General features: G+C 34.3%; 3 protein-coding genes across 3 annotated transcripts; 2 read left to right on the forward strand and 1 right to left on the reverse strand.

Annotated features, from left to right (window-relative positions):
• Positions 1-825: 825 nt before the first annotated feature.
• On the reverse strand, positions 826-23,223 carry ppk18 (pickpocket 18). The gene is made up of 10 exons (XM_065500404.1): positions 23,117-23,223; positions 22,837-23,043; positions 19,258-19,660; positions 18,742-18,884; positions 2,300-2,650; positions 2,091-2,238; positions 1,814-2,007; positions 1,410-1,748; positions 1,191-1,300; positions 826-1,127 (listed from the first exon to the last, which is right to left on the reverse strand). The coding sequence occupies exons 1-10, from the start codon at positions 23,221-23,223 to the stop codon at positions 826-828; spliced, it is 2,304 nt and encodes a 767-aa protein (XP_065356476.1).
• Positions 7,996-9,327, forward strand: LOC135952056 (zinc carboxypeptidase A 1-like). Its single transcript, XM_065501838.1, has one exon. The coding sequence runs from the start codon at positions 8,035-8,037 to the stop codon at positions 9,301-9,303; it is 1,269 nt and encodes a 422-aa protein (XP_065357910.1). The 5' UTR covers positions 7,996-8,034; the 3' UTR covers positions 9,304-9,327.
• Positions 18,616-19,992, forward strand: LOC135952055 (zinc carboxypeptidase A 1). The gene has a single exon (XM_065501837.1). It carries the CDS (start codon positions 18,649-18,651, stop codon positions 19,924-19,926), a length of 1,278 nt encoding a protein of 425 aa, XP_065357909.1. The 5' UTR covers positions 18,616-18,648; the 3' UTR covers positions 19,927-19,992.
• Positions 23,224-23,271: the final 48 nt, after the last annotated feature.

Here is a 23,271-nt window from a genome sequence, read left to right on the forward strand (position 1 = left end):
GAACATGAACAAATTTGTGTCCGTAATTCTGCTGACGTTTTGGTATTATGTGCACAAAACGATTGATCGCCAAGATGTGAAGTAATGTAATATTTGTTTAAAGTTTAATTAAAACATAATTATAATAACCTTTTCTCAATTAAATATGTTATATATAATTAGGTGATCATTATTCCATTATTTTTAAAGAGTTATAGTTATTTTAATAAGATTATTGGCAAAAAATTAATTTATTTTTTACTTACAATTAAAACTTACCCTAAAATTTCTCTCACTATTGTTTGTTTACAAAATGCAACCATGTCATTTGTTGTTGTTGTAAGAAAAAAAAACAATTTCTAACGGTTTCTTCCTTTGTTTTGTTTATTTTTGAGTGAAGTGCTAGTGATAAAAAGAATTACAGAAAATAATAAAATAAATGTTAAAAATTAAGAAATTATTGTAAAAAAAGTGTTTAAAATTAAGAAAAAAAGAGTTGTTTTATAAAGTAAAGACACAGGCAGTTAAAAACGTGAGTAGATTATAATAATTAAAACAAAACCAATTTAATAGGAAAGATGGAGACAGTGGGTAGTGGTTTGGGCAATGGCATTTAAATTAGTTAAAAATATTAAGATTTTTAGTAAATTCCAGCATTAATTGTTAACTATTTAGGCAATCTACAATATAGAGCAAATTAATTAGGTTTAAATCATGTTTTTATGCAAAAAAAAAAACAATACATTTTTGTTTATGCTAAAAAATTTGCCAAGAAAATGGTGTAGATTTTAATATTAAAATTTTTATTTCAAATAAATGTTCCTGTTTAAATATGTTTCATCACAATTATTCATCCCTTTTATATAAATGTAAAATAACATCATGTTTAAATATTTCCATATCCACCGGCTGTTTAGGTTTCAATTCCCTCCAGCATAGATTATAAGCTGGCGGCGGCTCATCATTCTCTCCATTAACATCCAGCACCTTTTCCGTTGCACTAGTTAGAGTAGATAATTTACGTTCTAATTTTAATTTCCAACTATCTAAATGATAAGCGAAAAATTTCCCGGTAGCAAAATAGATAATTTCAATATAACTGATAATGCTAAAGCCATACATCAGGGACATAATGCCGCCAAAGCGATCTGTAAAGTTATGGATTTCATAAGAAACTTGTAGTTACTTAATAAGGGCTTATAATTACATACTTAATAAAACCACCCAATCACCCACAATATCCATTTCAGTGGCCAAAACATAACGCTGCTTAAAATAAAGCTTTACAATTGCTAAAGGTTTTGCATTATTAAGTCCTTCTCTGAAATATAAATAAAAGAATAAGATTGGTACTTAATCAAGTCCTATAACCAATAGTTTATGCCTTCGAATCGCCATAAACTTTATGACAACCCATTTCTTAAACTTACAATATTCCATGACTGTAAAATTGTCCATATGTAGGCCGCATAGTCATTTCATTTACCTCCAGATTATAATCCACACCATTACAGTTGGGCAAACACTGCGGACATCTGTGGCCCGTGGTAAAATCATCCTTGAGATCTTTACCATTCTCATGCACATATTCAAATTGATCCCAGCCATACCATATGGCTTTCCATTTCATCAGACAAGGTAAATTTATAAAACTACAATAGTTAATGTTTTTACTGGTGGCCGCCATGGGTGGTGTAACACAGCCACAATATTTCAACATTGACTGCATGCGACATAACAGCAGGCATTCATCAATGGAGTAATAAGACCTAAAACGGAAAAGATATATCATTCTGTACACTAACTAACAGCTGATTTCATGTGTGTGGATTACTGATTTAATAGTTTTTGTCCTTCATCTGGAAAATAACAATTACGCACATCCGGTGAAAACTGTCGTACTCTCTGGGTGGAGCCAAAAAATTCCGGTTCTATGGGTACTTCCACTATGGTGTTGTAGTCGACCAAAATTTCTCCAATACGATTTGATTGTATGGTAGCATAATCTTCTCGGGGGAAAATAAAAAGCTGTAAAATTAGTTTTAAAAAAGATATTGAAATATTTTGATGTTTTTGAATCTGAAGAAAACTGAATAAAGTTCTATTATTACCTGAAATGCTGTATTATGAAATTCTGTTATGGTAAAATCTTCCGAATCACTACGCAACACAAATTGTATGGAATTTAATATAGAATTGGATTCAAATTTAATTTTCTCTGCATTCTCAGCAAAACGATTATCAGCTTTACGTGTTTTCCTATACAATAAAAATCAATCCATTAACAAATTACAAAAAATATTAAAATTAAACCACTTACGGATCTATAGAATAACCCCTTCTATTGTAATTAAACATACAACATACACTCGAAGATGTCAAACGTTTATTGAAATAATCCCTAGTATTAATTTCTTGACCATATATGGTTCCTCTGATTATTAAGTTTTTACAATCGGGTGCTAAAATTTTCAAATAATCTCGTATCGGATATTTAGTAGTGTTAAACATGAAGTTGAAAATTTTGTCCAAACGATAGAGTAGCGTAAAATTAAGCGGTTGATTGTCGTGTGGAAAGATATAGAAACCTTTGAAATGTAATAAATATTGAGCCATTTCCTGAGTTGTTTGGGCCAAATAGTAGGGTTTATAAGCTTGTTGCTGTTCAAAGCTAATAAGAGGAGAAGAGAGAGATAAAGCAATTAATAAATATGAAGAGTGTGTTTGAAATAAGTTTACACGTGTAGACTTTATAGATATGAATTCTCATCGTAGCTTATTTATAAGTTACTAGCTACACCAATCATAGTAAAACTACAATATTTACAGTTCTTTTTTAGACTGTAAAGAAGAATAAAGATTTAGTACCAATCATCAAACCCTTTGAATTCGCATTCACAAGTATATGCACTCTAATTCATGTTTCTAGGACCAATATTATAAAAAAAGTACCATTAGAAGAACGTAAACTTACCCTTAGGACTCCTAACATTTGATTCTAACTTTATTCTGATGCACATCAGATAACTTTTATGTTGATAAGTTTAATTAACAATATTAAAAAAGTATCATTGGGAGAAAAATTACCAATTTCCCTTTTCACTCTTGAACATTTGAAAATACGATATACAGTGATTGACAAAACAATGGAAACTTTTTAAAGACTACTCCTAGACAAGATAATTTAATAGCGAGAGAGTTCAAAAAATTCCCAAAAATAACTCCTCGAGAGGTTGTTAATAGCCTAAAATTAGAAATAAGTACCCGAACAGTTAGCACAGGGCAAATGAGGCTGGTCTTGGTTGCTATCGTCCTGTGAAAAAACCACTCATTTCTAAAAATAACCGTTCTGCTCGTCTACAATTTACCAGATTTCATTTAAACTGGTCGATACAGAAATGGAATACTGTCCTTTTTTTCGACGAATCCAAATACAATTTAAGAGGCAGTGATGGGAGAACATTTGTAAGACGACCAAAGGAAAAAATATTAGATCCAAAGTACACAAATAAGACTGTTATGTTTGGCAGTGGCAATATTATGGTATGGGGATGTTTTTCAGGGCCCAATTCATATTATAAAAGATACCATGACAGGTATAGGATACAGAACCATATTAAACGATGTTATGTATCCATACGCTGAGGAAAATATGCCCCTAGTTTGGAGATTCCAACACGACAACGACCCGAAACACACTCTAGGGTTGTAACCGAGTGGTTACAATCCAACGAGGTACGTGTTTTGAAGTGGCCTGCCCAATCGCCAGATCTCAATCCCATAGAAAATCTATGGGAAATTGTAGATCGTATATTAGGACCCAAAATTACACCAGGAAGGAAGATTTATCGGAGGCGGTTATAGGGGAATGGCAAAATATTTCAAAGGAGACCATTGACTCTTTAATTGGTTCAATACATCGTCGATGTGTAGCAGTTGTAAAAAATAAGGGATACTATTAGTTAGGATATTGAGTTATTGCAAAGTTTAGACCATATTTGTTAAAATAATACCTAAGTTTCCATTGTTTTGTCAATGCCGTAATAAAGAAATCTTTTAATTTTGTTTTCTCATTTTTAGAATTTAATTAATTATGTCCTTTGTTTTTTGTTAAATAAAGTTAATAAAAGTATACAAATAAATTACTAAATTTATTTTTTAATTTTTTTTAAAAAGTTTTTTTCAAAATTTTTTTTCCCGATTTTGACTCATATTTCCAACTTAAATATTTTATAAAAAAAAAAAAATTTTTTAATTTTTTTTTAAAAAGTTTTTTTTTTAAATTTATTAATGAAAAAAAATGTCTCTACAAAATATTTGAGTTTTTTATCGGCTGTGCCGAATCTTATATACCCTTCACCAAATTATACTTTAAAATAAAATTTTTAAATATTTTAAGGTAAACAAAATTTAAAATTTTTAAAAAATTTTAGCTTTTTCCAAATTATTTTTTAATGTTTTTTTAAAAAGTTTTTTTAAATTTTTTTTTTAATTTATTAATGAAAAAAAATTTATGACAAAAAAATTTGTTTGTTAAAAAAAATTCAGGTTAAAAAATATTTTTCCCGATTTTGACCCATTGAGAGTCCAACTTACTATAGCCTTATATACATCTTTGCAATATCTATCATTAGATATCCATATTGTCTATATTAATGACTTACTAATTCAGATATAGATAAAAAATAGGTCAAAAATCGAGGTTTTCCTGGTTTTTTCCTTATATCTCAGCCATTTGTGAACCCATTGTCTCGATTTTAAATAGCAACCCAGCCAATTTTGTATCTATATCTGGATTACTAAGTCATTAATATAGACAACTAGCTGACCGGACAGACGTTGTCCTGTTAAGTTAAAAAAATGCTTGTGTTCGATTTGTGAATTTGTGAGAAGCGGAAGTTAAAAAGAAAAAAAACGTATTATTGAATGATAATTTTTATTCATATCGGACATAGAATAAAATATAGTACATAGAAGCGCTACTGAGAGACAAAGAACATAAGTTTGTTGTCAAAAACCTAAGCGAATTTAGATATTTTGAGTTTTTGTGTAAAAAATCGATTTTTGGTCAGAAATATGAGTGATCACAGATCGAGCTTCTTTTCTTGATTAAATGCTTATTGGCCGAGTTATTAGCGAATTTAGATATTTTGAGTTTTTATATAAAAAATCGATTTTTGTTAGGAAATATGAGTGATCACAGATCGAGCTCCTTTTCTTGATTAAACGCTTATTGGCCAAGTTATTAGCGAATTTAGATATTTTGAGTTTTTGTGTAAAAAATCGATTTTTGGTCAGAAATATGAGTGATCACAGATCGAGCTTCTTTTCTTGATTAAATTCTTATTGGCCAAGTTATTAGCGAATTTAGATATTTTGAGTTTTTATATACAAAATTGATTTTTGTTAGGAAATATGATTGATCATAGATCGATGTATTTAATAACTGGGCGTATTAGTGGACGTGGACAATTTTTATTTATGTAAAAACTTTTGCGGACTATGTATTGCGAACATTAAACAAATATAGTTAAATCGGTCCAGGCGTCCTGCGATTTTAGATATATCGCAAAAAAATGGCGTGGTCAATTTTTCTTTCAGTAAAAACTTAAATTGGATTACTATGATCATTTAAACAAAAAATTAGCCAAATCGATGTAGCCGTTTTCCGATTTTAGATAAATCGAAAAAATGGGCGTAAAAGTGGGCGTGGTCAATTTTTCGTTGCGTAAAAATCAAAGTTGGGCTATGACCAACATTTTAAAAAAAAATTTGTCTAAATCGGTCCTGCCGTTCTCTACTGATGCAATTAATGACCAACGAACGACATTTGATTTTTATTTATATAGATAGATAGATATGGATATCTAATGATAGATATTTCAAAGACCTTTGCAACCCCGAATATAGGGTCATCGTAAGTCGGATCTACTGTTTAACCCGAATTTTTTTCACCAAAAATTTTTTTTTCAAAAAATTTGTTTCACTAATAAAATTTTTAAAAAAAATTAAAAATAATTTTTGTGTAAAATTCTTTTTTTAAAAAAAAATTTTTTATTGGAATTTTTTTTTTTAAATTTTGTTATTTATTTTCCTAAAAAATCGGAGTTATTAACGAATTAAGATATTTTTCCTAAAATCACAATATTTACAAAGTTCTTAGCAACGATTTATAATATTTGTTTTTTTTATACTAAAAAAAATATAAGTGATTTTTCGCTGTATTTACATTCGTATGATCGTTTTTCCAACAATATCGTCGCTAGACCATTTCGGGGGAGAATTTGGATGATTTAGGCTTATATTCTTCCAAATTGCATTAAGTTCTGAAGATAGCAAAGGCAAGAGTAAGGCAATTAACATTCTTGAGACAGCTCAAAATATAGATCGCGTCTCTCATAAGATATGCCCAGCTTATGGAGAAGGTTCCCATGAAATCGTTCATCGTTTCTTGTGTAACACAACTTCATTTAGTCCTGTAAATACATCCCATATCATAAAAGAAAAAAATACTACTCTACTGGCGAGATGTTTTCCTGTCATTACTTGTGTAATTGTTTTGAGAAAATTCTTTTGTCGAAAAGAATTTTCTTAATAGTCTTCTTTTGGGAGCCTTTAACAGCGCAAGCCGGAGTTGAACCTCCAGTCTTCACCGATGCCGTGATCTTCAGTATCTTCGTCGAGGAATGCCGAACACTGCCAGCTTTATTCTCTTTAAGAATGCCTTTATGGAGTACCATAGGGGAACTAGCCGGAAGTTTTCCTGCACTCATCACACTTGATGACCTACTATCATACACAGATCTTGCGCTTCAGACGTTGGAGCACCATCGTTCTTATTTGCACCTAAGCGATATGCTGATGCCGACCCTATGCCCTTACGAGTGCTTGCCTGGTCGACGTCAGCAACCCAACCCAAAACTACAGTTACAGGACCGTTAATTCTTTCGAATTTAGCGACGTCTTGCCGATGCTTTTTGAGGTAATCGAGGCCGGAACGCTCTTCTCCATCTTAGCTAAATAAGCTAGAGATTTCCGGGTTCCGCTACTAGCTTCCTCTTCCTTCGTTCGGCTGGTGTTCAAAATACCATTGGAGAGGCACTTGGAAAGTCCTCCACCTGCAGAACAAGCTTGGCGCCCTCAATGCCATGTGGGCGATCTTCTTACGATCAACTCTTTTGAATTCCCTTGTCCTCGTCGGTGCTTGGTGATCCCTCTGTCTTCTTACTGTTAGTAGATATCTAGCTCCTCGTCAGAGAGCAGAGCCATCTCCTCGAACTTTTGAATGCTACTCCATTCACCAATAGAGTCTCTCGACAATCGCAGAAGACCGTCCACTTAAAAAACCCTAACCCGTTAGGGTAAGACCTTCATCTTCCACGGGTTTCTCTTTGTCCCTAAATGATGCAATCCCAGCTACACCTTCTTCAGTACTGCCTTCCTTAACCTTCCTTACATTTTCTATTACAGTCTAATATTACATAGTATGTCTCTTTAAGTATTTTAGGACATTTTTGATTTGAAAGACGAACATGTGTATTTGACTGAGTTTAGATTGTACCTCTTACTTGACCTCCTTTCTTGCTCATATTCTCTCATTGTTCCTCTACAAAAATTGTGTATAAATATTTAGTTTCGTTTTAAAATAAAATTCCTTTAGAACATTTCATTACCTCTTGAACATGAACTTCTTTTAAATGTGTATGTATATCTTTTGCATTTATCTAATTAATATGCAGACCACATACAAACTTTATAAATAAAGTCACAAATCAATTGAACTGGATTATAGTTGGGCTCTGTACTGTATTGTCACAATGAGTTCACATTGTGTTGAGGCCTTATCAGTTCTAACTCTTTTTACTTTACGCGATCGTTTCTGGCCCAACTGTGTGGGTATGTGTTGAAATATAACTATGTTTAATCGCATATCTCTTCCTAAGAAATGTCCATAGTTTGTTATTGTTTCGTTATCTTTCTTTTGCACGAAAAAAAAACATATAAAAGCTATGGTTACACTTGCAACATAGACTATTTGTCGAAAGTACGCGTACCATGAAGTATTTAATCATCGCCTTGGTGGTGGCCATATTTGGTTTGGCCACTGCAACGTCTGCGGACTCTAAAGTACGTTACGACAATCATCACGTCTATCAATTGCAGCCACAAACCAAACAACAATTGGAGGTGCTTAAGCAATTGGAGGGTGCTCGTGACTCTTACATTTTCTTGGATGGCGTACACTATTTGAACTCAAAGATTCATGTTGTGGTTGCTCCCCAAAGTGTGCCAAAATTCGTGCTAGCCTTGGTAAAGAACTCAGTTCCCTACACTTTAGTGGACACTAATGCTCAAGCTTCGTTGGAAGATGATGTTGTGGCTGATCCCAAGAGACGTACCGGCGACTATACCTGGGAGGAATACCATGAATTGAATGACACCTACAATTGGTTAAACACTTTGGCTGCCAAATACCCCAAAGTAGTATCATTGTTTGTAGCTGGTAAAACTTATGAAGGACGTGATATTTTGGGTGTTAAGATCTCGTATGGTCCTGGCAAAAAGGGTATCTTTTTGGAGGGCGGTATGCATGCTCGTGAATGGATTGGCCCGGCCACTACTACCTACATTACCAACGAATTGCTGACCAGTGAGAATAAGGAAGTACGCATGATTGCTGAAAGTTTCGATTGGTATATTATTCCTCATGCCAATCCTGATGGTTATGTGTATACCCATACTACCAATCGTTTGTGGCGTAAGACTCGTACTCCTTATGGTGATTGTTTCGGTGCTGATCCCAATCGTAACTGGGGCTTCCACTGGAATGAGATTGGTGCCTCTGATAATCCCTGCACTGATACTTATGCTGGTCCTTCGGCTTTCTCCGAAATTGAAACCAAATCATTGTCTGACTATCTGGCCACCACTTTGAAGGACAAAATCTTTTTGTATGTCTCCTTCCATTCCTATTCGCAATTGCTGTTGTTCCCCTATGGTCACACTGGGGAATTGCCACCAAACTACGCTGACTTGAAGCGTGTGTTCGATGTTGCCATCGATGTTATGTCTCAACGTTATGGCACCAAGTATACTGGTGGCAATATTTATGATGCCATCTATCCTGCTGCTGGCGCTAGTGTCGATTGGGCTTATGGTACTCAGGATGTTAAATACGCTTACTGCTATGAATTGCGTCCTTCCTCGACTGCTTTCTGGACTGGTTTCAAATTGCCTGCTTCTCAAATTATTCCCACCGGTGAAGAGACTATGGATTCTTTAATGGCCATGATCAAGGAAGCTGGTATTACAAAGTTCATGTAAACAGTTTATTTTAAATAAAAACGATTTTTTATACATTATAATTTAGTGTAAAATGATTTTAAAATTATGGTCCTTCGAACCATTATATGGGGGTTGTTAAATGGCTTGACATAGTTAAAGCTTTTATTTTTAAATGATTTTAAACGATTTTTTTTATAAATTATAATTCAGTGTAATATGATTTTAAACTGTTTTTAAAATGATGGTCCTTCGAACCATTATATGGGGGTTATTAAATGGCTCGTAGAGTAGAGTGGTTAAACCTTTTCTTCTAAGGGCTACAATTTATTGGAATAAGTGCCAAAGAACAAACCTTAACTTTTAAATTGTTGGTTTTTGTTGTTGCCATTTCAATTTTTAATTTAATTTCAAACTTTTTTTAGGGCCTTGTAAATCATTGCAATATTTAACTTCTTATCATTTACTCAAAAAAATTTCGCTTTCTCTAGGAAATTATTTGTTTTGTTATCGTGATTATTTAATTAATAAATTTATGATTAAATTAATCCACACGATATTGAGTTTTATGTGGTCAGTTCAAATAAAATGACGCTTCGTTCTCTTGGACTTATAATCTTATCAGTTTTTGTTTAAATAATATGATTTATACTAGAGTTTATAGCCAGAATTTATTATAAAGATTTCATAGAGGACCGCAAAAATTCCCATAGTAAAAATATTGAGACGTGTGTCTTGTATCATAAAGTTTTCATTTAAGAAAACTAGTTATATTCAATAGTTTTTTTTTAAATAGAATGAAAATTTAATCTAGGTATTTCCCAAAAATGATTAGCAAAATTTATGATATGTTTTTTTTGGGGCGAAAAAAATATCATTGAACAGAATTCTAAGTTCAACGAAATGTTTCAAGTGCTAGGGCAATCTTTTAAAAGCAATAGATTAGGTCTATCTGATACGCTTTATCCACCAAATTTCCAGTGTTTCAATTTGTATTGAACTTAAGATTGGGAATATACTTAAATCTCATTTTAATAGTGTTATTTTCAATCATTTGGAAAGTGTAATTTTCTTAACATTATAATTAAACATGTTTGAAATCCGAATTCGCATTATTCTCGAATAAACTTGGATGTATTGTTACAACTAGATAATTTTGATGTTTGTGGTGGTTCATGTCTTGAGTTTGTAGATGATAAAGGAGAGGAGATTGGATAACATTTTTCTGTTTTACTTCCTCTCTCTTCTATAACCCCAAGACTAGCTCAAATAAACTAGAAGTGTGTGAACCAGGACTTTTAATTGAATAAAAATGATTTTTAGCAAAACAAATTGGTTGCTATTCCGGTGGTTTAATTGTAACCTAAACTATTCGATGGTTCTGGTAAAAAGGTATTATTTTCGTAAAGCTTTATCTCGTAGACTAAAAGGCTACATGAAAGATTCTGTGCCAAGACATAGTAAATGTTCTTAACGAGTTTAGAAACCAATCACTATTGATAAGAAAGTTGTTCCTAGTTGCAGATAGTTTAGAAAGGATTCTGAAAAATTAATTTCCTAAGAACCTGTTACGGAAATTGTTTTTCTTTCTAGACCAGTAAACATGGAATGACCTCTACTCATATACAGACCAATTATGAATAAAAATTCCCGGGAGTTTTTTCCCTTTTTTAATTTTTCCTATTCAAATTCAATGGGAAAAAACTCCCCGGGAACAAACTCCCAGGGAATTTTTTATTCATAATTGGTCTGATAGTGAACAATGTTGGAACCTGCAAAATAAGTTATGGGAGTGAGGGTAGAGAGACATTCGATTTGAACATTCCTGAACTGAAAATACAATAAAGTTTCTGCAGGAAGTTTTTTCCACATACGTGACCTAAAATTGCGGGATTTACAATAAAACAAGTAATAGAGCTATATAATCTTATATATCCTTCACCAAACTATACTTCAAAATACAAATTTTTAATATTTTTAGGTAAACAAAATTTATTTATTTTTCCAAAGTTGTTTTCATTTTTTGGAAAATTTTTTTTTCGAATTATTTTTTTTTTAAATTTTAAAAAAAATTATTTTTTTTTTTGAAATTTTTTTTTGGTGAAAAAAAAAATTCGGGTTAAAAAATATTTTTTTCCGATTTTGACCCATCGCAGGTCCAACTTACCATGGTCTTATATACGTCGCTGCAAAGGTCTTTCTATCACTAGATATCCATATTCTCTATATTAATGACTTAGTAATCCAGATATAGGTAAAAAATCGAGGTTGTCCTGGTTTTTTTTCCTCATATCTCAGCCATTTGTGGAACGATTTTGCAGATTTAAAATAGGAAACTTCTCGAAAGCATGGACAATACTTAATCGACTCCGCTATCTATAAGGATCCAGAATATATATACTCATGAAGGTGAAGGGTATAAAAAGTGCCTCAGAAGCACACCGATTGCTCATCAAGGCTTATGGTGAATGTGTATCATCGGTTTCAACGTGCGAGAGATGGATTATTCGGTTCTGAAGTGGTCATTTTGACACGGAAGACATAGATCATCGCCCAGGACAGCAAAAAATGTTTGAAGATCAAGAATTGGAGGCAATACTCCATGAAGATTGTTGTCAAACTCAACAAGAGTTTGCAGAATCATTGGGTGAGTAGCTCCCAATTGAGTGAGTAGCAGCAATTTCAAAACGTTTGCGAGCAGCAGAAACACGATTTTGCATGTCCGAAATCATGTTTGCACGCTATAAAAGAAAATCATTACTTGCGATGAAAAATACATCCACTACTATAATCCGAAGCGTAAGAGATCGTATGTGAAGCCCGGCCAACTTGCCAAATCGACACCAAAACCAAATAGCCATGGAGCTAAGGTAATAATCTGTATTTGGTGGGGCCAAAAGGGCCCTATCTATTATAAGCTGCTGAAATCTGGACAGACCATCACTGGGAATCTGTACCAAAGAAGCTAGCATTGGCCGAAAAACTGTAATATTCCATCAGGACAACACTCGGCTACATGTTGCAATACCTGTTAAAACGAATTTAGAATGAAGTGTTTGGAATGTTTTGCCTCACCCGCCTTATAGTCCAGACCATGCCTCGTCCGACTTATTTGTTTCGTTCGAAGGAGAACGCTCTCTCTGGTATACGATTCACTTTAAACAGAGTATCTGAAATTGGCTTGATTCGTTCTTGTCCTCAAAAGATGAGCAGTTCTTTTGGCTCAGAATCCATATGTTGCCAGAAAGATGGGAAAAGGTCATAGATAACAATGGGCAATACTGGTTTAGTTGTAACCTAAACAATTCGATTGGCCAAGTAAAAAACGCTTAACGCTTTAACTCCTAGACAAAAAAGTTACATGAAAGATTAAGAACCAAGACATAAACATTGGTCGCATCCTAACAAGCTTAGAAGATTACAGTTTAGAAACCAATTATTATTCCTAATTAAGGTGTTGATACAATACATTTCTATTGCTGATAGCTTAGAAAGGATTCTGATAGATTCATTTCCTAAGAAGATGTTACGAAAATTATTTTTCTTCCTAGACCAATAGGAATAATCTCTTCGCATGCAGTGTACTGTATTGGAACAAGGAACATAAGTTATGGGAGGGAGGATAGATAGAGCAGAGATTTGTGGACATTCGATTTTAACTTTCCTGCTTTGTAAAATGCGGTAAAGTTTCTGCAGGAAGTTTATTCCACTTATATATAGAACGGCTCATGAACGAATTTTCCCTGTAGTTTATTGTGCGATCTACCTACCAATCAATCTAAAATGGATGAATTGTTTTTGAAAGACATGAATTACCTAAAAATTTGACGGTAGCGTGAATAAGATCCCTAATTTCAGTAAAACGCATTCCTTTGTAATATCGATAGAACAGTTAAACACAGTCCACATTGCATCTGTGCTCAATAGGATTGGATACCCTAACAGCTTTGCTCTCTCCTGTGCATGTTCATGAAACTCCAAAAAAAAAACTTTGAAGAAGATCAGATGGAGTATAATGCTTCATTCGACACTTGAAAAATGTGTTTAATCTATCACACTAAAACATCAAGAGCTCCTGATTTTATTATACAGATGAAGCAACATGAACTGTTTCGCGTTTGTGTGTCAAAATACCAAAAATGATTGTGAGACTGTCACAAGATCCAGATTTATTTCCTTTAAATAACCCGTATTGTTTAGATTGCAAATAAAATCAGTTTAGTAGTAGTTTAAAATTGTAACAACTCTTTCCAGGGGGAAAAAGAAGCAGTAAAGAGGCCTTTCTAAATGCCTTATTTTGCAGACACAAGGACTTCTAGCCGCATGGCAAAATCATTTCAAATTTACACGGCGTGTCATTGCGAGCCAAGGCCTTGCATACTCGCTGCTGTTAGAGGGCTGAGAGAAGGCCTACTTATGATGGGCTACTGGTAGCCCACAAGCAATTTATTGTTGAAAATTTGCAAAGAGAGTTAATCAAAGAGATGCAGAGTATTTTATTTTTTTGATGTAGACTATTTTCATTTACTCACTTGTTATTAGAAGGGGATTCATAGGGCTTCTTGAACACCTTCTAAGAGCAGGCAGAGTGGAATGAGTATCGGATCTTTTAGAATGAGTAAGTATGCCTTTTAGAAGGCCTACAAACTGAAGTTCTATCATTTTTTCCCGCTGGATTTATAATGTACGATAATACACAGGTAATGCAGTTGAGGTTAATTCTAATAGCGCTTATGATCAACTGAACAGACTGCAATCGCTGCCACTATTTCTATACAGTGTCATCTTCCAGCAGTTTCATGAATTATCTTAATGGATAAAACTAGAATGTTCTATTTCTAGAGCTTTTAGCAGCTTCAATGTTAATGTCAGCAGCTTTAACATTTAATATTGACATACTTACAAACAATGTTAATAACTGTGTGGGTTGGAAGCTTGACTTAGAAGGTCATTTAGAAAAATAAGGAATAGAGCTAAAAAGAATGGGGGCTTTGCGGTACCTCTGAATTAATTTTGATTGTTTGATGAGATCCCATTGTTGGGTTAAATATTGCAATTAGCTTGTGCCTTTTGCATCATTCATTATTCTAATTTAAGATCTAAGATCCTATAGTTGAAGCAGCAATCGCAAGAGTGCCGCTCCAACACTCTATGGATAATACGATTTAAATGATAGTTACATAAGTATTTGAAGTCTTTTATCGATTTAAACCACGATGTGAATAAAATTGGGAGTCAGTCTTTAAATTCATTAAATTTATGAAAAAAAATGTAAAAATAATGAATTCGTTCTTTCGCCCTCTTTTCTACAGAACATTTCTGGACAATTCTAAAACCAATCGATCCAAAAGCATATTTTTAGAATTTCTTTTAATTAGAGTGTAATTTGGCAATTAATACTGATATGATTTTGTATTTTATAACATTTCAAATGGTCATCTTTGGTAATTTTTGTGAAAAGTTAGTCATCATGAAAAGGATATATATTTCACAGTTTTGCCTTTTTTCAGGGCAGAAAAAGGGCAACATTTTTGCCAAAAAAGAAAACTACATCTTCTGACTCATTGTTGTCTTTAGTCTTCATGATTTATGTAATAGTATTCCCATAGTTCTCACAATTTATATGTTATTTTGTGTTGGTGTGTTAAAGATTTTTACAATTAAATAAATGTTAATAATAAAAAAATATAATATCGCGTGTTTCAAAATAGTGATGCTTTAATGTTTACAGTTTTTAACATAAATTTGAATTAATTAAACATTTCAAAGGGTTAAAGGTTAACAATAAAAAATTGCATTTAATTAAAGTAAATTGCTTATACTTATAATACTTTAATGTATTTCTAAAAATAATATATTTGTTGTTAAATTATGCAATAGAGCTAATAGTAAATTTAATTATTTGTTTAATAGTAGTAAAAACCAAACATGTACTTTGTGTTACTATCTGTACTGGTTGGCTGTAGTAAAAGTATTGATCAGCCACTCAGTGCTGGTTCTAAAAAGCAGTAGACTATTCGGAAAAATTACCTCTTCCAATTATTTGCATGAACTATTTTCTTGCTTTCTGTAGAGTATTTAAGCTGTCAACTTTTATGTGTAGAATATTTTTTGAAATGATAAGCATATTAATCTTATCAATTTACCTTAATCGTTTTCCAATAAAAAGGGGAAATTTGGGAAAATAAGTTCAAATAATTTAAACAGAGGCGTAAGTTAAATTTTGTTGAAAAATGTTTGGAAAAAATTAATTATGTTAACCGCCCAGTAACGCGAAGTCTGGTTATGTGTTAACTAATAGTTTACTGACAGTTTTCATACAAAAATAATTTTAACCGACAGCATAACTGTTAGTTAACGCTTAACCAGGTTTCGTGTTAATGGGGGTAAAAGGGGAATTTATTTTTTTAAATCGGAAATTTGTATATTTTTAATAATTTGTTCAGACGTTGGACATTTCCATCTCGGTAGCTTTGAAAACAAGAAAAATTGTTGAATGAAATCCTTCAATATTGATAACAATAACTGTAAGTTTCTGGAATGTTCCTCTAACCTTTTTAATTTTATCTTCAACATCAGTCTTTAAATCTTCATCCGCTTAACATCCGCTTAAACTATGTTACGCCCATTTCATTGGTCAGAGGAGAATTTTGAGACCTGCGTCAATCAAGTTCGCTTGGAGATTAACAAGTATATGCGACAATGATCATCCTTTATTAGTGCTACATATTTAGGAGGGAAGCCGAGACTACGAAGAGCGTTTTAGATGCAGGAAGTTCTGATCGATGACTACAGACGCCACTACAAACGCTATCCTAAGCCAAGCTTTTGGAGTTTCAGAGACTGATGGAGGTTAATCTTCACAATATTTTTTTTTATCATCATGAGCCTATAGAGCAAAGCACCCTCATATTGGTCGGTGATCGGACGGATATCCACTTCCTTTATTAGTGCTACAGATTTAGGAGGGAAGCCGAGGCTACGAAATGCATTTTAGATAAAGTCGCGACGTTTTGTGTTGGATGTTCCGATCGATGACCAATCAGAATGTATTACATAATATGATCAGCACACAAAAAGCCAATACGAACGCTATCCTAAGCTGAGCTTATGGAGTCGTCAAGGCATTGTAGTTTCAGAGACTGATGGAGATTAATATCTGCTCATCAATTTCATCACCTCATCCTGAGCCTATAGAGCGAAGCACCCTCACATTTGTCGGTGATATGAAGGACATCCCCTTTCCATTATTAGTCCAACAGATTTAGGAGGGAAGTCGAGGCTACGAAATGTATTTTAGTTACCTAAAGTCGCAACGTTTAGTAATGTCTTCTGATCAATAATCACTCGGAGTGTATTTATAAGATCAGCACACAAAAAACCACTACGAACGCTAGCCTAATCCGATCTTTTAGAGTCTTCACGACATCACAGTTTCAGAGACTGACGGAGATTACTCTTCACGATTTCTTTCAACGACTTCATCACCGCATCCTGAGCTTATAGAGAGAATCACCGTCACATTTGCATTCCTTAGAAGCCTTCTCAAAGGTAGCTGAGCATGTTTTGGCAATGACACTTTGTTCCTCAGTACGAGACCTCTAGTAGAAGGCTGTCTTATAGTTGACTATAAAGATGAAGCAGGAGCGGTTGACCAGCCATTAGGAATGTTGGTATACAGACTTAAATATTCCAGCATTTTTTGGGAGTCGTGTAAGAACTCAGAAATTTAGATTTTAAGGATTTCATTCTTTGAGAACTCTAGAAGAAGGCTGTCTTATGGTTGACTATGAAGCAGAAGCGGTGGACCAGCCATTAGGAATGCAGGCCTTCAGCCTTAAATATTCCAGCATTTTTTGGAAGTCGTGTAAGAACTCAGAAATTTAGATTTGATGGATTTCGTTCTTCGAGAACTCTAGAAGAGGGATGTCTTATGGTTGACTATAAAGATGAAGCAGGAGCGGTGGACCAGCGTTTTTTGGGAGTCGTGTAAGAACCCAGAAATTTAGATTTGATGGATTTCGTTCTTCGAGAACTCTAGAAGAGGGCTGTCTTATGGTTGACTATAAAGATTTAGTAGGAGCGATGAACCAGCCATTAGGAATGCAGACCTACAGCCTTAAATATTCCAGCATTTTTTGGGAGTCGTGTAAGAACTCTGAAATTTAGATTTGATGGATTTCGTTCTTCGAGAACTCTAGAAGAAGGCTGTCTTATGTTTGACTATAAAGATGAAGCAGAAGCGGTGGACCAGCCATTAGGAATGCAGACCAACAGCCTTAATTATTCCAGCATATTTTGAGAGTCGTGTAAGAACTCTGAAATTTAGACTTGATGGATTTCGTTCTTCGAGAACTCTAGAAGAAGGCTGTCTTATGGTTGACTATAAAGATTTAGCAGGAGCGATGGACCAGCCATTAGGAATGCAGGTCTACAGACTTAAATAGTCCAGCATATTTTGGGAGTCGTGGAAGAACTCATAAAGTTAGATTTTAAGGATTTCGTTCTTCAAGAAATCTAGAAGAGGGCTGTCTTATGGTTGACTATAAAGATGAAGCAGAATCGGTGGACCAGCGATTAGGAATGCAGGCCAATAAACTTAAATATTCCAGAATTTTTTTTGAGTCGTGTAAGAACTCAGAAATTTAGATTTGATGGATTTCGTTCTTCGAGAACTCTAGAAGAAGGTTTTCAGTATGTTGATTTCAGAATGTTAGTTTGACCTTTCTTTGAGGTCATAAGGCATCTGGCGCTTCGAAGGAAGTTATGTGCGGTTTTGATTGAAGTCTGCGAGGTCTACTAATGTCTGCTGACTGAAGAGAAGAAAAGTTTATGCCTCATTTCCCTTTGTCGTCACCAAAAAACATCATAAAACTTTTGAAAGTTAATCGCAGTCATTAAAAACCAAACTAGACACACTTAAATACTTACTGTTCGTATGTATGTATGTCTGAAATGAGATTTATATTTATTGCTGATTCAATTTATGATTTGTGTTATAAAAGGATTTATTTTGATTGAAAACAAACAGACGCGTAAAACGGACGATAAGAAGCCAACAAACTGCAATTCTTAAAGATAAGTCTGCCAGTCTGTGTATAGAATATTCCAAACAAAATAAATAAAAACACTTTTAAAGATTTTGCAAAATAAAATTTGAAAATTTACAACCAACAAGCGATATTTGTATAATAGACAAATACACAAAAAAAAAACAAAACATTTGTGTTATCTTGTTGTTACTGTTATTATCAATTTAACCCAGTCAAAGCTCTACAGGTTGCAGTTTATTTCAAGTTGTAGAGAAACGAAAATGTTTTACTATAAAAGTTATGTTCTGGGCCCAAGTACAACATTCGCTTCTGCGATTACAAGCAAACAACAACAATGGCATTTAAATTTAACCTTATTTTGGGTGTGTGTCTTTTGGCCGTTGCCTGCCAGGGCGAACGTGCCCGCTACGATAATTATCGCGTGTACAAAACTACCGCTTCTAATGAGGCTGAATTGGAGGTTTTAAAGAACTTGGAAGGTGCTTCGGATTCTATAATGTTCTTGAATGGCATACACTCCATTAACAAGCCCATTAATGTGGTAGTAGCTCCCCACAAGGTGCCCGATTTCTTGGAAATTATGGGTACTAGTGAAGTCGAATATGAATTGGTGGAAAGCAACTTGCAAAGTCAATTGGAAGATGATGAAGAACAAGTAGCCAAAACGAATCCGCTTGCTCGTGCTGTTTCCTACAACTGGAATCAATACTATACTTTGGACGACACCTACAAGTGGTTGCAACAATTGGCTGTGGAGAATCCCGGTGTTGTGACTTTGATTGAAGCTGGCAAGACCTATCAAGGACGTTCGATTTTGGGTGTTAAAATCTCCAAGAGCAAATCGGAAAAGCCCGGTATCTTCTTAGAAGCTGGTATACATGCCCGTGAATGGATTTCTTCTGCCACTGCCACCTATATAATCAACCAATTGCTAAACTCCAACGTGGCCAGCATTAGCCAGATAGCTGAGAACTACAACTGGTACATTTTCCCTCATGCCAATCCCGATGGTTATGTTTACACCCACACCACCGATCGCATGTGGCGTAAGACTCGTACTCCCTATGGCAGCTGTTTTGGTGCTGATCCCAACCGTAACTGGGGCTTCCAATGGAATGTGGTTGGCTCTAGCAACAATCCCTGCTCCGACACCTATGCTGGTCCTTCTGCCTTCTCCGAAATCGAAACCCGCTCTTTGGCTGACTACCTCAAGTCTTTGGAGGGTAAAATTTCTTTGTACATCGACTTCCATGCCTATTCTCAATACCTGCTGTATCCTTACGGTCACACTGCCTCCTTGCCCGCCAATATCAAGGACTTGAAACAAGTTTTCGATGTCAGTATTGCTGCCATCAATAAACGTTATGGCACTAAATATACAGGCGGCAACATTTATGATGCCATCTATCCCGCTTCGGGCTCCTCCGTCGATTGGGCTTACGAAAATGTTGGCACCAAAATGGCCTTCTGCTATGAATTGCGTCCTTCCTCCAACTCTTTCCTGGTTGGTTTCAAATTACCTGCCTCACAAATTGTATCCACCGGTGAGGAAACCATTGATTCTATTGTTGCCATGGTTAACGAAGTCCAAAAATTGGGTTACTTCAAATAAATAACAACGACTTCCTTTAAAGGAAATGGTTTAAATAAATTGATATTAAATATTCGATAATACAAATATGTAGTTTGTTTTTCTTACTCTTAAGCCATTTGATTGTTGGGAAAATCTTAAACAAAAGTGTGACCTATATATATTTTCTTATCTTATTTAATATGTTCCTACTAATTAAAAAATGTTCTATGAAGCTCTTAAAGATTAAATAAGAATGTAAATAAGGTTTGTTATGATTACTAATTAAGTTGTTGCTTACACTGTGCTATTGGAAAATTGTATCTAGCTGGTTATATATTGGATAAAGCCAATTCGATTATATGGATTTCAAAGTTAATATCCTAGATTTCACATTGAAAAGAGATTTTTAATGAAACCAGAGAACACTAGAACCTGAACTAGAACATGAACTAGAACCTGAACTAGAACCTGAACTAGAACCTGAACTAGAACCTGAACTAGCACCTGAACTAGAACCTGAATTAGAACCTGATTTAGAACTAGAACCTGAACTAGAACTGAACTAGAACTGAACTAGAACTGAACTAGAACTGAACTAGAACTGAACTAGAACTGAACTAGAACTGAACTAGAACTGAACTAGAACTGAACTAGAACTGAACTAGAACTGAACTAGAACTGAACTAGAACTGAACTAGAACTGAACTAGAACTGAACTAGAACTGAACTAGAACTGAACTAGAACTGAACTAGAACTGAACTAGAACTGAACTAGAACTGAACTAGAACTGAACTAGAACTGAACTAGAACTGAACTAGAACTGAACTAGAACTGAACTAGAACTGAACTAGAACTGAACTGAACTAGAACTGAACTAGAACTGAACTAGAACTGAACTAGAACTGAACTAGAACTGAACTAGAACTGAACTAGAACTGAACTAGAACTGAACTAGAACTGAACTAGAACTGAACTAGAACTGAACTAGAACTGAACTAGAACTGAACTAGAACTGAACTAGAACTGAACTAGAACTGAACTAGAACTGAACTAGAACTGAACTAGAACTGAACTAGAACTGAACTAGAACTGAACTAGAACTGAACTAGAACTGAACTAGAACTGAACTAGAACTGAACTAGAACTGAACTAGAACTGAACTAGAACTGAACTAGAACTGAACTAGAACTGAACTAGAACTGAACTAGAACTGAACTAGAACTGAACTAGAACTGAACTAGAACTGAACTAGAACTGAACTAGAACTGAACTAGAACTGAACTAGAACTGAACTAGAACTGAACTAGAACTGAACTAGAACTGAACTAGAACTGAACTAGAACTGAACTAGAACTGAACTAGAACTGAACTAGAACTGAACTAGAACTGAACTAGAACTGAACTAGAACTGAACTAGAACTGAACTAGAACTGAACTAGAACTGAACTAGAACTGAACTAGAACTGAACTAGAACTGAACTAGAACTGAACTAGAACTGAACTAGAACTGAACTAGAACTGAACTAGAACTGAACTAGAACTGAACTAGAACTGAACTAGAACTGAACTAGAACTGAACTAGAACTGAACTAGAACTGAACTAGAACTGAACTAGAACTGAACTAGAACTGAACTAGAACTGAACTAGAACTGAACTAGAACTGAACTAGAACTGAACTAGAACTGAACTAGAACTGAACTAGAACTGAACTAGAACTGAACTAGAACTGAACTAGAACTGAACTAGAACTGAACTAGAACTGAACTAGAACTGAACTAGAACTGAACTAGAACTGAACTAGAACTGAACTAGAACTGAACTAGAACTGAACTAGAACTGAACTAGAACTGAACTAGAACTGAACTAGAACTGAACTAGAACTGAACTAGAACTGAACTAGAACTGAACTAGAACTGAACTAGAACTGAACTAGAACTGAACTAGAACTGAACTAGAACTGAACTAGAACTGAACTAGAACTGAACTAGAACTGAACTAGAACTGAACTAGAACTGAACTAGAACTGAACTAGAACTGAACTAGAACTGAACTAGAACTGAACTAGAACTGAACTAGAACTGAACTAGAACTGAACTAGAACTGAACTAGAACTGAACTAGAACTGAACTAGAACTGAACTAGAACTGAACTAGAACTGAACTAGAACTGAACTAGAACTGAACTAGAACTGAACTAGAACTGAACTAGAACTGAACTAGAACTGAACTAGAACTGAACTAGAACTGAACTAGAACTGAACTAGAACTGAACTAGAACTGAACTAGAACTGAACTAGAACTGAACTAGAACTGAACTAGAACTGAACTAGAACTGAACTAGAACTGAACTAGAACTGAACTAGAACTGAACTAGAACTGAACTAGAACTGAACTAGAACTGAACTAGAACTGAACTAGAACTGAACTAGAACTGAACTAGAACTGAACTAGAACTGAACTAGAACTGAACTAGAACTGAACTAGAACTGAACTAGAACTGAACTAGAACTGAACTAGAACTGAACTAGAACTGAACTAGAACTGAACTAGAACTGAACTAGAACTGAACTAGAACTGAACTAGTACTGAACTAGAACTGAACTAGAACTGAACTAGAACTGAACTAGAACTGAACTAGAACTGAACTAGAACTGAACTAGAACTGAACTAGAACTGAACTAGAACTGAACTAGAACTGAACTAGAACTGAACTAGAACTGAACTAGAACTGAACTAGAACTGAATTAGAACTGAACTAGAACTGAACTAGAACTGAACTAGAACTGAACTAGAACTGAACTAGAACTGAACTAGAACTGAACTAGAACTGAACTAGAACTGAACTAGAACTGAACTAGAACTCAACTAGAACTGAACTAGAACTGAACTAGAACTGAACTAGAACCTCTACTGGATCTGAATTTATGTAGAATACTTTTAATACTTACACCTTTTCCGCGAATTTTAGAACTTTAGTACGACTCAACTTATTGGCACTACAAACAGCCACACCTGGAAAAGGTGTATTGGAAACATGCACCAAGTTTGTAGACATATGCACCTCAGTTGGCTGTTGTATATATTGGAAAGTCAGCGATATTATTATAAAATGGGTCCAAATTATAACAGCAAATATAAAGACTGTCCATAGAAATCTAGAATTTTTTTAAAAAACAGTAAAATCTTTAATATTTTATAAGAATATTTTTGTAATTTTATTGTAAATACCTGGCATATTTAAAGCGAGTATAGTACAGCAACAAACGCAGGCCATGAATGGCGCTTTGGTTAAGAAAATCTTTTAAATGTTTATTTTTTAATAGAAGGCCAAACATGTTTAGACTAGAACTGTTAAGGATTTCAAGTTATGTTGAGGCTTTTAT

Source organism: Calliphora vicina, chromosome 2 (genome assembly GCF_958450345.1).
Source record: "Calliphora vicina chromosome 2, idCalVici1.1, whole genome shotgun sequence".
Classification (NCBI taxonomy): Eukaryota; Metazoa; Arthropoda; class Insecta; order Diptera; family Calliphoridae; genus Calliphora; species Calliphora vicina.